Source organism: Fimicolochytrium jonesii (genome assembly GCF_025526975.1).
Source record: "Fimicolochytrium jonesii strain JEL569 chromosome Unknown EV422scaffold_10, whole genome shotgun sequence".
Taxonomy (NCBI): Eukaryota; Fungi; Chytridiomycota; class Chytridiomycetes; order Spizellomycetales; family Powellomycetaceae; genus Fimicolochytrium; species Fimicolochytrium jonesii.
In genome coordinates, this window is record NW_026515677.1 from 802,689 (window position 1) to 814,245 (window position 11,557).

General features: G+C 52.4%; 3 protein-coding genes and 1 non-coding gene across 4 annotated transcripts; all 4 read left to right on the forward strand.

The window, feature by feature from the left end:
* The first annotated feature begins 579 nt into the window (after positions 1–579).
* EV422DRAFT_t73 lies at positions 580–662 on the forward strand. The gene has a single exon. It is a non-coding gene; the product is annotated as a tRNA-Arg (tRNA).
* A 2,039-nt stretch (positions 663–2,701) lies between these two features.
* EV422DRAFT_46002 (cyclin-like protein) lies at positions 2,702–4,525 on the forward strand. The gene is made up of 3 exons (XM_053067245.1): positions 2,702–3,161; positions 3,244–3,966; positions 4,033–4,525. Exons 1-3 carry the CDS (start codon positions 2,928–2,930, stop codon positions 4,312–4,314), a joined length of 1,239 nt encoding a protein of 412 aa, XP_052926096.1. The 5' UTR covers positions 2,702–2,927; the 3' UTR covers positions 4,315–4,525.
* EV422DRAFT_46008 (uncharacterized protein) lies at positions 4,190–5,002 on the forward strand. Its single transcript, XM_053067246.1, has one exon. It carries the CDS (start codon positions 4,367–4,369, stop codon positions 4,898–4,900), a length of 534 nt encoding a protein of 177 aa, XP_052926097.1. The 5' UTR covers positions 4,190–4,366; the 3' UTR covers positions 4,901–5,002.
* Positions 5,003–5,353: 351 nt separating this feature from the next.
* On the forward strand, positions 5,354–8,542 carry EV422DRAFT_619856 (uncharacterized protein; the record flags this gene model as incomplete). Its single annotated transcript, XM_053074081.1, has 12 exons — positions 5,354–5,411; positions 5,517–5,622; positions 5,858–5,933; positions 5,992–6,225; positions 6,301–6,492; positions 6,625–6,844; positions 6,923–7,068; positions 7,135–7,406; positions 7,470–7,515; positions 7,597–7,636; positions 7,728–8,002; positions 8,098–8,542. The coding sequence occupies 12 exons, from the start codon at positions 5,354–5,356 to the stop codon at positions 8,296–8,298; spliced, it is 1,866 nt and encodes a 621-aa protein (XP_052926098.1). The 3' UTR covers positions 8,299–8,542.
* Positions 8,543–11,557: the final 3,015 nt, after the last annotated feature.

Below are 11,557 nucleotides of genomic sequence, written 5' to 3' on the forward strand. Positions count from 1 at the left end.
GTGAAACCACAGAAGTCAGCCGCTCCCCAGCGCCCTGCATCCGCTGCTGCCGTTAATTTCGAGATGCTGGACAAGATCTGGAAAACAAACAGTCGCTTCCTGACGGTGAACAGGAGAGCCGCCTGGGAGCCCGGCGAGTTTGCCATGTGGCTGTGCAAGGAATGATGTGTCTCGGGACGCGCGCAACCTCAGTTTTGGCCAGTCATATTTTTGATGCCTGGGCTCACCAAAGTCTTGGTGACAAGCGGACGGCTCAGAAGCCTTGCAAGCTGCTGTGATGATCGATGAACGCAGTCTACGCTCCTACGAAGCATTGTGAGAAGCCGAAGAGGGTCGCCAGATCTTTATCTCTGTGATCAAAATCGTGAAGCAATCCCAACAGTTCGGGGAGAAATCGTGACAAGCTACTTGGACGAACCCGGAAGCCACTTGAGCAGGCGACGAAAATGGGCCTTGGGGAAATTGTTCCGGGACAAGGTTGGCCTCCCCTGCCATCGACTTGGTCCGGCACTTTCCTCTACGTTCCGAGAGCTGTGCTTACGCTTCCTAGCTCACATTAGGCCGATGTGGGGCTCAAAGCCTCCCGTAGCGTAGTGGCAACGCGTCGGACTTCTATGCGTTAGGACATCCGAAGATCGGCGGTTCGACCCCGTCCGGGAGTGCGCGATGAAGGCGTGCTGGTGTGTTGGCGGATGTGGATGCACACCATTTTGGTCTCTTTCCTCGATCGTGCGTGTATGTACGTAGCTATCGTTTTTTTTTTCATTCCGTTCGTGCCTCATTTTCGCCTCATTTTTCGTCGCTTTAAATGTACCGTACCCCGTACCCAACTACTGTACCGGCATCTCATAGGATATCATGCATCGCCGCGGAAGTACCATGTAGCACCGGCGTACAGTACATACTATCTTGACGTCCAGCAGCCGTCGCGTCGATGTGCGCAGTTGCCAAATCAACTTGTCATCAATGTCATCAGCGTCGTCACGGGTATATGTCCCCACTTTCTCAGCATAAGCTTTGACAGAAGAATCCGATCGGAAGCATGAAACGCTCCGTACGGAATCTTTGAAATCTACTGACATTACCTTGATCGTGCGCAACATGCACACGTACGACCTGTCCTTCTACATTTGTGAAATGCCAGATCCGAAGACAAGCTTTTCCTGTGACCTCAGACCTGCCCCCATGCTTACACACTCATTTCAAAAACGCGTGAATTTGAACGCGTGAGTCATGATAACATAAGCAGCAATGCCGGATGAAGTTCTATCAGCCCGCAATTTGAGCGCCGTGCAGCGCGAGTTGGTGGAACCAGATGGGCTTCGCATGTTGTCTTCCTAGTTTCCCCCCAGTGACTCTCGACCACGGTCCCAGCGCAATGAGATCATCCGGATGGAATTGGTGCGATCGATTCGTGATCCAGAACACAACTGTTGGATCAAATGTGCATGGCACCGCGGCGATATATATTGCTGGGGAGATGCTGTCCATTTCCCTCTCATCTGTGGGTGGGTGCTATATTGCTTTTGTGCATCGGCCTGTGAACGAGGGTTGGAACGAGGGTTGGGGAGCGATCTACTATGTATCGTCTGGGTGTCTGACAGTCTCTCACGGTGCCATACCCCTTCCCCACGGTTCTGCGCCTCTTGCCGTCATGCGAAATCCAGGCGGCCGAGAACGCATTTCCCCATGTCTGACGGGGCACCCAGCGCACAAAAGCAACTAAATGTCCGCTTGTGCCGCTGGTGTGATATTTGAGCCAAGGGCGATCGACCCGAATTTGTCAAGCGAGAACGTGCAAATCGGACCCTGTGGGTCCCACACGCATCCTCCCTCTGTGCCCTTTTAGGCTTGCATGTTTCTGTCCAACACCAGCTGGCTGTGATGAGCACCAGTGTGTGATTACAATATCTCGCTCTGGCTGCTGTTGTCAGCGTGTTTTGCCCCTGGGAGTGTATGACGATCCGGCCCCGGTCGGTGGAAGTTTATAGAGATCGTTGGGTCGAAGTACAGGGGGAGCAGCAAGAGCAGCAGCATTGCAAGGGGAAACGGAGTCCGAGAAGTCGAGTGTCTGCGTATGTAAGAAAGCTTCGCGTCCCTGAAAATGACCCCCTTTCGCCGGCTCTTCCCTTTTTTCTTACCCCTTGCTTCGCACTGGCCCTATTCGGTTTTGCACAGCCCGCCGGTCCGTTGTTTATTACTTTGGTGGTCGGGGTTGCGTCCCTCAGTGCCCAACCACCTCCTGGCCCCTTGAAAGTCCCGCTGGTCCCGCTGCGTGAACCTTCCACCCTTGCTCATCCATCAGCTGGCAGTTTTACGAACCCTTCGCCACCCAACAACGTCTTGTTCAGCGCAAGCACGTCCAGCGGGTTTGCGCCTTACAAGCGTCTTCCCCATCTGCGCTCTCTCTGCATGTTCGTGAGCATCTCTGGCCATTCCCACCTCTCACAGACGTCCAAGCGACGCGTTGGATAATAGATATCACACCCGCGCGCAGGTTGGTTTTGAGCAACGTGGGTGAGTTATTACGCATTCCCTTTGCTTGTTCCCCACGGTTCGGCGGTGGCGGGTAGGGACGCCTTCGGGCAGGGAGGAGAGCCGCCATGCGGTGGAACCCGTTGCTAACGCCAGAACCCCGTCTTCCCCACCTCATAAGATATCTCGACGTCGGAGGACAAGCAGCAATTCGCGCAGTCGATCTGTGACGAAAGCTCAGCACCCCCCGAAATTCCCACCGACGACATCACCAACCGACGTTGACCGTCAGTTGAACGACACTCTGTAAACCCTCAGCTCTTTGAACAGTTGTATAAGTCGGCACAGTGGGCGCCCTTCCCTCCTGCCCAACGTCCTTTGACGGGTCCGCCGACCCAGGATCGCCACCACCACCACACCACATCGCGTCTGTTAACCTCTTCCGAACCGACATGTTGGCCACCAGCTCCTACCGCACAGCGCAGTCCTACGACGGGCCCGTTGCCACCCTCCCTGCACACTCGCTTCCCGCTCGCCCTCGACCACCGTCACCGCGTTTGACGCCACCTACGAGCGTGTGCAAGGACAAACGGAGAGGCAGCAAGGGAAGCATGGGTAGACGGTCGGATTTGGCGGAGTTTTCGGAATATGGCGCTGAGATTTTCGCGTTGATGTTGGAGGCTGAGGTGAGCCTTTGTCTTTCGGTTTGGGAAGCCTTTCCCATGTTAGATGGTTCTATATTTACGCGTTGTGGCAAATGTCTCAAAGGTCAAGACGGGTGCAGACTCTTCCTTCATGAACTTGCAAAAGGAGCTCTCATGGCCCATGCGCGAAACGCTGCTTACATGGCTCGTCCAAGTACATGCGGAACACAATCTTCAACCGGACACGCTCTACCTGACCATCAACATCATCGATCGGGTATGCGCACAAACAGTCATCAAGCGGGACACCTACCAGTTACTGGGAGCCACGGCACTATGGATAGCAGCAAAGTACGAGGAGAACCACGGTCGCGTGCCCAACCTCAAAAGCCTGGTCCTGGTCTGCATCAACCGGTACGCGGAAGCTGATTTCCTAGGCTTCGAACGCCACATTCTTCGAGCGCTGCGGTTTGATTTAGGCCATCCCACACCCGAAGCGTTCCTGAAAGCCTACTTCTTACGGTTCATCGACGATGATGATGCGGAGAGTAAGGAGGACGCGCCCGGCACGCCTGTACATCATGTACGAGCCGTCGCGCGGTACCTGATGGAACTGACCACGGTGTTGAGCCCGAACGGATGTATGGTTGACTCGACTTCGAGTGTCCTGGCCATGGCGGCGTTCAGACTGGGGCATGAGATCTACACGTACGCAGGGCTGAAGACGAGCCATCTCATCAAGGATTCTCGAGAAGCTGCTGAGAATATCAATGATGATAATGTTGATCGGGCGTGTACTATCATGGAGCACTGTATTGCCAAGGGATCCGACGTTCTCCACCAAAAGGTAAGCATCTCATATGTGGTTCATTGCAGCCAAAACCGACCATAATAACCGCTTCCCCTCGCATAGTACGCAACATCCAAACACCACTGTGCGAGCCACATCGTCCAAGCCTGGTGGACACGTCGCAAAGCCAGCGCCACCCTCCACAAGCTCCAAATATCCTCGCGCACCCCGCAACGACCCATCTCCGGCAACGTGATGCACCCGCAAAGCCCCTACGTCACCGACATGGTCGACGAGGGCTACTATACCCCGACATCCGTCTACCCGGCCCACCCGCCACCGGGACTCATCACCCCGCCGAAGGAATCGCTCCTGGGGTTTGAAGCTACTATGATCAAGTCTTGAATAAACATCACACCCTACACTATGATATTCGCAACAATGCCCCGCCCCATCAATGCACCGCACTTACGGTCGACCCCCTCTCACACAACACCGCTCGACTGCCAACGAATGTTTAACCCCCGCCCTTAATTTGACACTGGAGCTACAAACCTGCCTTACCAACCGGCAAGGATTCTTGGCCTTTCGACAAACCGTTCTTTTCTTGCACACAGACTTTTTCCTTTTCCGACGAACTTTGTTCCTTTCTTGTACTCATCTTTTCACATCCGCTTGTGACCCTCTTCTTGTCCCCATACTTCTCTTTTTCGCCTTGACCCCCGTGGCTGCATCGCAGCCCCCGTTAATTCTTGTACACACCACCGTTTTTCACCATCCTGTGCTGGACACCGACCTAATCGACTCTCACTGGGACACTTATTTATTCACCCCCGTTTCTCTTTCGAACTCTCTTGGTGCGATATGTGTACGAGACTACTTCCTTTTAGTTTGTTGTTTGTTGTGGTATACCCGTGTCTTTGGACTTTCTTGTATTCTTTCTCGTGTTTTGTGCTTGGGGCTTTTATTGCGCTTTTTTCAAAGTAAATAATTTCGATGCGTTTTCTATGGATGCTTTTGACGTGGTTTTGTCTGGACGGTTGTATCGGGTGGAGCGCGGATATGGCTTTCCTCGGCGTCCTGGCCCTCGAGCAGACATGTAACAGCCCGCCGCACACAATCTGGCTAACCTCTCGTCCCGACCGGCGTTGATGTGCACTCGCTTGACCTTTGCTTTGATGTACCTCCGTCGCCTCAACACGGGTGAGCCGTTGAGCTTCGTCGCACATTCCTGTCAATAACCCCGTCAACCGTCATAACGTAATCCAGTTCCGCCCGATGTTTTGACAGCATGAGGCGTCACACTTTGTTGATTTCTCACCGCCTGTTTGCACAATTCCATGGTTTGATCCTGCCTTGGGTTGATATTGAGAGACGCAACCCCATATCACCACCCGCAGACTTTCCCATATCTCTCTGAAGACCATTCGAAGGACCGGAAGTAATGGCGGACAAGAAAGGCAAAAAAGGGCGGAAAGCGGCTAGCGCCGGTGGCGACCGAGGTATCTCCCACCATCCCTCGCTCGCTCGCACTCCTCTCCAGTTGACTCCAGTACTTACCGGGCGAATGTATGATATGATATGATATTATTTTTTTGATAACTCAGATGGCGACGGCGACTTCAAACTCAGCGAGAAGCAGAAACTGGACGAGGTTACGATTGAGGTGTTTGAGGCGCGGGTTAGGGATTTGACGGAGAAGTTGGAGAGATAGTGAGTTGAGTTTCTTTTGGGGGGGGGGGGATGGGGGCGGTGATATTTAGGGTATACGAGGCCGGAAGAGAGGGGTAGGATTCGCGGATGGTGGACGCATTGTGGTGGGTAGGGCGGTATAAAAAGACTACTATGAGAGTGGGAATCGACATCGGCGAGGATGGTTGCACCCGGCGGCTATATTCCAGGACAGGAAGGGAATGCCGCATGCTGATCTGCCAATCGTAACGAACAGCAGGACCCGGTGCGAGGTCCTATCAGCGGAAAACGATGCGTTGGGCAAGGCGCAGACCAAGTCTTCGCACGACAAGGTAAGGAAAATTGTGTTTCATATCACATTCCTGTCTCACCCCCCCCCCCCCCCCCTAGCAAGACATAGTCGAATTTCTCAACATTAAAGTAACCGAGCATGAACGGCAAATCACCGCCCTCGAGCACCGCATCACCACCCTCGACGCCGAAAAAGCCGAAATGGCCAGTGCCCACGCCCAAAAGATCGAGGACGCCGTCGCCGAAAGTCGAAATGAAGTCGAGAGCTTGCAGGGTGTGGTCGGAGGACTGAAGGCCCAACTGAGTGATTTGGGGGGATTCGCTAGTCAGAAGGTGGGTGTATCATACATCTGTGTTTTTACGTGGGGGGATGGCAGTGTATACTCATCTCCGAGATATCCGACACAGACGGACCTAGAAACAGCCCTCCGCACCCTCCGGACGCAACTGGAGACGAAAGAACGCACGTATAAAGACACGATCCACAACATCGAGCGTAAAGTGCTGCAGGACAAGAACCTGCTGAAGCGGGATATGCTGCAGAAGGTCAACGAGACTGTGGCGCATTTTCAAAGGGTTGCCGATCAGCAGATGGCTGAGGTGAGGTGGCCGCCGTGAAGTCGGGGGGAGGTGCGGGAAGCGTTGACGTACTTCCGCCGCCCTCTTCTGATATGCCTGTGGAGTGTTCTCGAATGATGTCTCACCGCCTAACCTCTGACTTCACCCACACAGACGACGAAACGCGCCATCCGCGAAAACACAATGATAACCACCCAACTGCAAAAAATGTCCCTAAAAACCACCGAGCTGATCTCCGAAAACGACACTCTGAAACAAAAAGTAGCGCGGTTACGTACTAACAACGCCTTGTTGGTCGAGAGCGAGAAAAGCTTGGCGAAGAAGAATGTCACGCTGCAGAGGGTGTTGAGGGAGGTTGTGGGGAAGTTGAAGGGTGTGTGTTATCATGATATGCGCCTGGGTTTTTGTGGAGGAGGCAACGGGGCATGTAACCCGTCATTCTGATTTGTAGAGACGGACCAAATGGTCGCCCTCGCCTACGACACCGCGCACCTCGCCGCGGACGCCGACACTGATACACACAGCCAGCAACGCTACTCTGACCGGTTCTATGAGGGTCCGGCGGATGAGGAGACGCCGGAGGGGTCTGATGAGTCTGTAAGTTCTGAGATGCGATTGCGTTTTATTGGCGTAGGTGTATTGCTGACGCATGTTTCCCTACAGTTGGCGGAATCAGACGCCCAACAACATCCCCGCCCGTCCCCAGCGCTACTCCAGCAAATCATGCAATCCTTCAAATGTTTTGACGAGATGGCGGCGTATTGGGAAGAGTTGGAGATAAGTGCTCGTGGCGGCGGCGATGGAGCCGACGCAGGCGATGGACGACGGGAGAGTCAAGAGAGTGTTGATGCAGGGGACAAGAAAGAAGGAGACGGACGAGGTGCGGGCGCGTCGCAGTTGGATGCGTTGGGCGATTTGGGGCGGTTTATCGACCGGTATGTTTAAATACCATAAATATGGATCGTGTGCGAAGACTTGACGCAAATGACGCTTTTAAGATTGCATTCGAGCATGCTGCAGGTGGCGCATATGGTTAACCAGGAGGTACCGTAGGCTTATCCTTTCCGCAATCTCTGCTCTTTGATCTATGGGTTAACGCAGGTTTTCCTTTGGGATGCGTTGTAGAACACACGCGAGGCGAATAGTGATGGCGAGCGGGACGCAGGTAACGTACGATGCCGTGAAGAGGAAGAGGAAGGGCAGGGGGTAGAGCCTTTCGATTGAACGAGGCTCACTCTACTCATTCCCTCCAAAAGGCCCACCAACCGACGCTTCCCGTCCGCCCGCGGCGTCCACCACAACTCAATGGCCCTCGTCATCAATTACATCCCCCTTACAACAACAACACGACCAAAATCCGCCGCGAAAAACATATCTCCACCCATACTCGCCGCCCATGAAACGGCGCCTGGGGAACTTGGACGCCGTTATTGCTGCGTTGCCGCAGACGGAGAGTGTCCGGGATGGGAAGAGGGAAGAGGATAAAGTGAGGGAGATTGCGTGCCAGACGGGCCCATTACCGTTCGCGCCGGTAAGTATGGGTCATGGGAAACGCGTCCTTCGAGAGGGGACCCAGCAAAATGCTGATCTATGTTTTTTATTCCACGACACGACATATATTTACAGAAAGTGGAAGCCAAATATCTCCTCGGGGAAGTACGGCAATGGGGCGCGCCGGCACTCTCTTTGCCGCAGAAGGGGTTGGGACAGTATGTCGCCCGGCGGCGGTATGTGTCGCAGCCGCCGCAGACGACGATGCCCGTGGTGGGGATTTTGGTAGGGAGAGAGGGCGTGAGCGTGGGGGCTGGGCCGGCTTTGAGGTCGTAGTTTTCATGTATGTCATGTGCGAAATCACACGATGTTTGCTGCGGAGACCCTCCTTCCGATGTGCCTTGTCCTCGCATACTACGTTCAACGTTGTAGTAGTGCGCTACGAACTGCGCATGAAATCGAGAATATTTCGACTCCGATTGGACGCCTAGAATCTTCGACAAGCGAATGAAATCACCTTTATATGACAACGTCAAAAACCATCAAAACTTCCGACGATAAATCAACACACTCGCGTTCCCGACACTCCGACAATTACTGAATACAACTACCTTTACCAAAACCTTGCTTCACAACGACGTTTTGTCCTCGGATACAACTGACATGCGAAAAATGTAGGCGTAGGAGAGGATCTTACACATGAAAGCGCCACCGACCCGACTCTGAACCAACCAGAAGCTTTAACGACGTCCAAAACACTGAAGAACTCAACTGCGAAATGAGAAAACCAATTGTCCTCGGATACAACTGACATGCGAAAAATGTAGGCGTAGGAGAGGATCTTACACATGAAAGCGCCACCGACCCGACTCTGAACCAACCAGAAGCTTTAACGACGTCCAAAACACTGAAGAACTCAACTGCGAAATGAGAAAACCAATTTCCGGTGGCCGTGTACGCCGATCGTTGCAGAAAACCCCCAGAAAAGATTAGCGATAAGACTGTTTTCAGCGCCAAAATTGTGAATGGAAAAAGGAAAAACGATGTAGACCGCCGCAGGAAAAGAGAAAAAGACCCCAACGTAGCTAAATCCTCTAGAGACATTTAATAGAGAGTTTGGACTTCGACAAAATCCCATAGCTGTCGGGGATATCTCATCTTCACTTGTATTTCATATTATATCTCTTTACTTCTACTTGATCCGAGACCCGGGCTGGCCACCCGAGCTCTCGGTGATACATTACATAAGGCGCCAATCTTCATTGAAGCCACGCAAGCCCCACTGGCAGCCCATATATAAAGCTGTCAGTCGAGCGGCCGCTGCGAAGAGCTTCTTCCTTTTACTTCACTACAATACACTGCTCTCAGCCCTCTCAGAAGGGCCCAATATCGTCTACGTTTTCCTCTGACGTTACATGGTAGCACCACCTACCGCTAGCATCACCAAGACATTCCTCGTCAACGTCGCCCCTCTACCGGACGTCGCCCTTATACTCGTGCACAAGCAAGAATGGACGCACAGACTCAAGCTACCGTTGCGGCTGTCGCAGCTGCTTTTGCTACTCAGCAGCGTGCTGTTACGCAAGACACCCAACGAGCCAAACGTTTCAGAATTCTTATGGACGCTTGCAAGAACAAGCTCATCGAATACGATGGCGCCAAAGCTGCCAAAAAGATCAAAGAGGTCGCGCCGTCTCACCACAATTTTCTCGAGTCTCTCACTGTCCCGGCTGTACAAGCTGGATCAGACGGTACTGGAGCTGTCAACGCCATACCCTTTACTATGGCAGAGTACGCCCCTACACTCACTACTTATCTCAAGGGTACTGCTCTCGAGTGGTACAATACGACTTACGCCGCTGGACCACCCGCAAGTTGGACAGCTTTTGAAACGGCTCTTGCCGCTCACTTTTATCCTCGCAATTTGTGTAATACTATTGAGCTCAAGCTCTCCGGTCTCCAGCTCGGCGACTCTCTCGAGAAATATATCAAGGAGTTTCAAGACACCAATAATGAGCTTGAAGCTGCTCATCCTCTCGATAACACTCAAGGCACCATTTCCCTTATCGATCAAATTCGATACTTCAAGGCCGGTCTTCTCAAGAATACGGTAATCGGTCATTATCTCGCTGAAGCCGTTACGAACTTCGAAGTCTCGGGCACTACCAATATCAATACCCCTATCACTCTCGATCAAGCTATCACTGCAGCTCGTCGTGCTCATGTGGCTCACGGGTTCACTGACGGCAACCAAGCCAATACGCCTCGTCCGATTGCCTCGGCATCGAGTGCTCGGGGCGGCCGTGGAGCCAGCCGCGGTCGAGGTAGTCATGGCGGTGGTCGTGGCAGACGATTTGCCCCTTACACCAATCCTTGAATTACGGAATTCGGGCAAGACTTAGGGTTAGGGTTAGGGTTAGGGTTAGGGTTAGGGTTACAAGACCCCCTGGGTTGGGTTTTATTATTGGGTTGCCTGGAACCCTAGGGACTTAGGGTTAGGGTTAGGGTTAGGGTTAGGGTTAGGGTTAGGGTTAGGGTTAGGGTTAGGGTTAGGGTTAGGGTTAGGGTTAGGGTTAGGGTTAGGGTTAGGGTTAGGGTTAGGGTTAGGGTTAGGGTTAGGGTTAGGGTTAGGGTTAGGGTTACAGGACTGTTCCCGGTTATGGGTTATTTTTGGCCATCCAAAAAGTGTCAAATAAAGTTGCTAGCAATGTTCAGGGGCGTCTTACTGTACTGTACATAAAACTTTGGGGCATGTTTTCCACTCAATGCTCCCGGAAAATCTGTTTTTCAGATATTTTACTATGAAAATGTCACCAAAACGCATTTTCTGAAACTCTGAGTGGATGGAATTTGCTTAAAGTGGAGTATATCTCAGAAAACATCCTCAAAAACATCTAGGAACCATCATCTACTCTAGTATTTATCAACTCCTGGCACTTTTTGTTTCCGGGCAATATGGGGGTGTTCTGCAGTTGGCAAGTGACTCAGTTTGGTTTGCTCTCAATTTGCTACGTGTTCAAATCCTTTTGAGGCCCACATACTTTCCTTTCTTCCATTGCTCCTCCGGATGGTGGAGGATGGCAAATGCCTTTTTGCATTGCAATATATGGATATGACAGGGTGTTTGTCAACTAGCAAATCATGCAAAAAGCATGCAGTGCATGTCCGTTTGCATGCACTATGTCATCCGTAGGGTTAGGGTTAGGGTTAGGGTTAGGGTTAGGGTTAGGGTTAGGGTTAGGGTTAGGGTTAGGGTTAGGGTTAGGGTTAGGGTTAGGGTTAGGGTTAGGGTTAGGGTTAGGGTTAGGGTTAGGGTTAGGGTTAGGGTTAGGGTTAGGGTTAGGGTTAGGGTTAGGGTTAGGGTTAGGGTTAGGGTTAGGGTTAGGGTTAGGGTTAGGGTTAGGGTTAGGGTTAGGGTTAGGGTTAGGGTTAGGGTTAGGGTTAGGGTTAGGGTTAGGGTTAGGGTTAGGGTTAGGGTTAGGGTTAGGGTTAGGGTTAGGGTTAGGGTTAGGGTTAGGGTTAGGGTTAGGGTTAGGGTTAGGGTTAGGGTTAGGGTTAGGGTTAGGGTTAGGGTTAGGGTTAGGGTTAGGGTTAG